At 30.4% G+C, this 5,522-nt stretch overlaps 1 protein-coding gene across 1 annotated transcript in view; it reads left to right on the top strand.

Moving 5' to 3' along the window:
* Positions 1-1,849: 1,849 nt before the first annotated feature.
* The window catches only part of Smp_135210 (egf-like domain protein), a gene marked incomplete at both ends in the record, with an annotated part of 89,588 nt that continues 85,915 nt past the window's right edge, over positions 1,850-5,522 (top strand). Inside the window, one exon of the mRNA XM_018789656.1 lies at positions 1,850-2,214. Within this exon, the coding sequence (XP_018655077.1) occupies positions 1,850-2,214 (365 nt within the window). The remainder of the gene's footprint in view (positions 2,215-5,522) is intronic.

Below are 5,522 nucleotides of genomic sequence, written 5' to 3' on the forward strand. Positions count from 1 at the left end.
TCAAGCTGCTACTTTTAAAAATAACAGTGGACTCTATAAACACCTTATGTTGTGAATTTGACCACAGGTGGGGACCATCTATGTATTTTAATACGAAATTACAGAATATTTTGGTAAAGTGTGTGAGCTATACATTGAATACTTTATTTGCAAAATTCCATCATTTATTCTTCACATTCTGCATGATTCTTCCAAGTCACAATCCCTTTCTATTTTTGTTCGTATTTTCTTTAAGTCAACCTTCATGACCTTCTGCTACCATGCATTTCTCTTCAGGTTGGTGTTACATTCTAATTATGTCTGTCGAAATAAGTAGCATACACCACACTTATTGTCTCTCCATCAGCTAGCCAGCTACAACGTAGGACTAGGCACATATATGCATCGGTTCAAGTTGCCATACCTCGTTAGCACAACAAGATGAACACCGAATTCATAAAAGTAGTTAATAAAGTGGTGGTAATATATAAAAGAAAGGTTGTATATAAGGATATAGTATAGGAAAGAAGACAGATATGAAGCAGTTCTAATCTCAAGGTTTAAGGGAAGATAAAGAGTGTATACACCTGCGCCATTGTGATCGATTCTGAACCATGTCACCCGGAATCTCCAACCACTGGTTACGATAGTCGCGGGGACCCCAACCAAGTAGTCTCTAAATATGATAATTACAGTAAAACGAGAGCACATTGAATATTAAAATAATCAAATACATTTTGCGCATAAATCCAACTTTTTTTCCAACATACCTGCGTTTTAAAATTCCTCACCATTTTAAAAAAAGTAAATGAACTTTATTCAACCATGTGATACATCTACCATTATTTACAATATAGAAAAAACTTATTTAATCAAGTTTAATTGTAGACATTTGGACAGAACATTGAAATGTACAGTATGCATGGAACTGAATTCAAACCAACTTATATACAATGCTATAATGCGTTCAAAACAAGTGGATAATGTTGCATAATAAACTAATTATCAGACAGTGTTGTAAGTTTGAATAACTGGTTACATTTTACAACTAAGGTTGTATCACAAATGAATGTAAGTTTCGTTTATCTCACTATATTACTCATAATTTATCCTTGAATTTTCACTGTAACAAAAAAAATAAATTTTGGTTGATTTTATTTTGAATCATAGAACTCAATAACATTTCTTTAATGATAGTTAACTTACATATAATTCAATCTGTTTAAAGCCACTGGTGTTTTGACTTTCAATATACAAACAATAAACATCATCACAACTACAATATATGTATGTATATATATATGTATATATATACATATATATATGATGTATTACTTACCGTCCTACACTACATTCACTTAACCACATACTCATTTCATACTCATCACTAACACTCAAATAGAATAATCATAATAAAGATGATAATGTTGATTTTAGAACAAAAAAAATGACCTAGACCTATTTAAAATATGATTGGTTGGCATTTTATCATGAAAATTGACAAGAATGCTATTTATTTCATTTAAATGACGTATAATAAATTTACTGATAGAAAAGAATTTTTCATCATACATTTCGTTGTTGTTGCATTTTTTGTGTTGTCGTTGTTTTTTTTCTTGTTTTTTTTTCAAATAGACGAATTCATGTAAATAGAGGTATATATATATGTATTCAATTGTCTAAGATACAAAATTAGTTACTATAGCATCTATTTTTATTCATCTCCTTGATTGAAATTAAATTCAACAAAACTTTCATAATTTTAATGATTTGTGTAACCGGTGGAATTATTATTTCAATTATTTTTATTTTACTTCATTAGTTGTATACATTTGTCTTTTATTTTGAGCATTTCGATAAGTAACAAAAGATGAAGAAACTTGCAATGGTCATAGCAACTATATCGCTTCTACTCACCTTAACACATGGTATACAACAACATCAACAGCAACAAAAAAATCAAAATCAAAAAATTGATCATAAACTTAAAAGGAATAATTTAATGAATAAAACTTCACAATTATCTCGATTCAATCATCAACAGCATTCATATCATGTACAACCAAAAATGATGAATGTAAATTTGAATGAATCAGATGAAATGAAAAATGCTACTAAAGATGTAATCAATTTAATTACAGGACTTAAAAACAATAATAATGATGATGATGATGAAACTAGCTTAATAGATGAAGAGGAAGATATGGAGTTAATTGATGAATTGAAAGAGTATATGTAAGTTTAAATGAAATAACTCATTATGATTATTATTATCATCAGTAATTTGAGGAAAAAATTCAATTTCTTAGTGAAATTCATAATAATCATTTACAGATTTATTTTATATTGTTTGTTTGAATCTTTCTATTGATGTTTACGACTTCAACTGATCAGTCTCTTTTTGGCATATGTACATCGTATAAGGATTGTCTCAATATTGCATCTAGCTGACGAGTACCGAATAGGACAAGATGCGCATCTTGAATTTCACTATAAGTCACCATTTATTTTTGCTTTTAATTATTTATAGAGTATAAAGTGAATTATTTCCTTCGTAACATTTAATTTATGACTTGATAACTAACTTTATTTTACTTGGTTAATTTGTACTCAGGTGATATATGATTGAAAGAAAGCATGTAATTGACTTGTCTTTCTTTAATTACATTAATTGATTTGCATAAATATGTGTGCATGTGCATATGTAATCGAATTACACTAAAATTGAAGCAAGCTGACAGACAATTATTATTTCTTTTTTTTTAAAAAAAGGGAGTTTTAACAAGCTAATACAAAATATGTTAGCGGTTGATTGACTACCTCAGAGTAATTAAATTAATATATTTTAAACGATCTCATAAGTGTGACTGATTCTGAGACAAATTAAACTACTAGTATTTTTATTGAATCTTTCTGAAAAACTAGTGTTTAACTAAGTGACAATGAATCAATGATTCAGTGAATATTGATACTGTTCTGACCACGGTAACTAGAGTACCCGGTCACATGCATATGTGAGCATAGGAGTGGATATTCTTAGACTATTCTAAAACTGTGAATATGACTAACTGTTTGGTGCATTCTTTCTCCAACAATTCAACAGATGGTGTCAAATTGTTGTACAAATTGGCAGTAAAATCATTGATTTATCATGAATTTAATAGTGATGAGTATTTTTATTCTATATTACTGATTCGCATAGATATAAGTCAAAGTTTATGACTATTCATAATTAAATATTTTCAACCCCCTTTTCAAAGAGCCATTGTTCCTCCACGCACGTGATCAATCCTTACTGCTTCCGCTACTTATTTAAATAAGTTCTACTGACGTACATTTACCGAATAATTCATTTTGCGTCCACACAATAGACATAAACTATACTAACTCAACAATGTGTATACGTATACCATGAGCATAGCTTTTCACAATAAGTAACGAAAATGCAGCTCCATATCTATGAAGAATTGATGTGCTATCCTTTAGGATATTTTATTAATACATCACCTCATTTATAAACTTCTCAATTACTTTTTCTGCTGAGTCTACTCATAAAAAATATCCTCAGTACCAAGTTAATAAGAGAAATATTATAAATTAAATCTCATAAATGAACAATATATGAGATATTAAAGACAGTATAAATTTGTCTACGATTAGTAACTGAGATTGAATTTACGTTACTAAACAACCACAGACAAAGAACATGAACAAAACATAATTTTAAATATAATGTGACTGGTAAAAATAATCAAGTCAAGAGTTAAATAGAAGCTCACAAATAACAATGGTCGCAAAGTAACTGAAGTTAATCTATGGATTAGAGAATTTTAGACTAGCTTAATAACCAGATCAATCCTATAGAAAAGTAAACTATTCGGAAATGCTAAGACATAAAAAAATATATAGCTACTCCATGAATATTGGTTTACAAATGAGATTTCTAGTTGACTCCAGTACCTTGTGAAGGTTATTTTCAAATTCTAAGAATTCTACACAAATAAACCATGGCTAAAATGGCCAATAATGATGTGCATCGTCAGTTAAACGAATAGAATATTATAACATTTTGATGTAAATCAACCTCCATAACTAACTACTATAGTTTGTAAGTAATATCGATTAATATTTTCAGAATATCTAATTTCTTATTAGTGTATATCATTGTTTATATTATGCGAGAACTAGCTGTGTTTTTTCTCTGAAATATAGATTTTAGTCTTCTAAGTTAAATCTCATTCTTTTGTCTACATATTTTGAACATTGAAATCCAATTTAGAAATGATTTCAAATATTTACTTACAACTAAACAACAACATTGATTACATAATTAAATCATTTATAAAAGTAAACATTCTAACAATCTTCATTGATCAATTTCATTTTCAAAACTTCGAAAGAACTGATTCTTTATTTCAATGTTATTAAGCAATTTTACCGTAGATGTATTTAAATTGCAATAAAATACGATATCCGGCGACTTGCTCAACTTCAAATAATCAACTCATTAAAATGTCTGTAGAATATTCGAAACTGATCAGATGATATGTTTAATGATACTATGAAGTAATCATCTTTACTAGTGGAATGTTTTCCATCTATTCTGTTATTATAACATTATAAAAGATATTTTATATATTAATTGTAAATTATAATTCCTCTTGTAGTTTATACATCATCCATGAATTTAAATGTATTCCAGTCTTTCGATGAAGGATAGATGAGAATAATATACAACAGACATCATAGTTCAGAAGGGGTTTTGTGGAGATTTCGGTATATTCATAGAAGTGGTCTATCGGTTAAGTGCACTCGCTCAAGACTGGTAGGTCCTGGGTTCGAATCTCGCGAGTGCGGGATCGTGGATGAGCACTGCTGAGGAGCCCCATAATAGGACGAATAATAACTCCGCACCCCCCCGAGATCTCCCCTCTTCCCCTCCCCGACCCTCTTCCGATCTCAACTATAAAAATACTAAACCTACACAAAAAACCCCTTCTGATAATAATAATTGTTGTAATATTTAAATAATAGGAAAAAGTCCTAATAGGTAGGTTGTTGTTTTTAGTAGAGAATAAAGCAAATTAAAAAATCACCCATTGAAAACAAAAATAAATAAGAAATGAAAAGATGGATAGTGGCTGGCAGTGGAATCCAGGACGCGTGTTTCGTCCTATTCTGGACTCGTCAGCTGGATGTACCTGCATCTCACAGTTGATGTTCACTCTGGGACTCGAACCCAGTACATTTCGCTTCAAATGCCATCGCGTTATCCACTCGGTCACTGAGTTCTGATAACCACTTGCTTGTGCAATGGGGTGAAGTTGGAATTTACCTAGTATTGTTTGTTTGAATCTTCCCATTGATGTTTTAGGACTGCAACTGGTCAGTCTCTAATTGGCGTATGTACATACTGTGCGTATTGCCTCGATATAGCCTAAATTCACAAGCATGATAAGCGAAGATAGCAAATGGTTATCAGTACTCAGTAGCCGAATGGATAACGCGTTGGCGTTTGAAGCGAAAGGTACTGGGTTCGAGTC

The sequence above is a fragment of the Schistosoma mansoni genome, chromosome W, assembly GCF_000237925.1.
Source record: "Schistosoma mansoni strain Puerto Rico chromosome W, complete genome".
NCBI classification, from domain to species: Eukaryota; Metazoa; Platyhelminthes; class Trematoda; order Strigeidida; family Schistosomatidae; genus Schistosoma; species Schistosoma mansoni.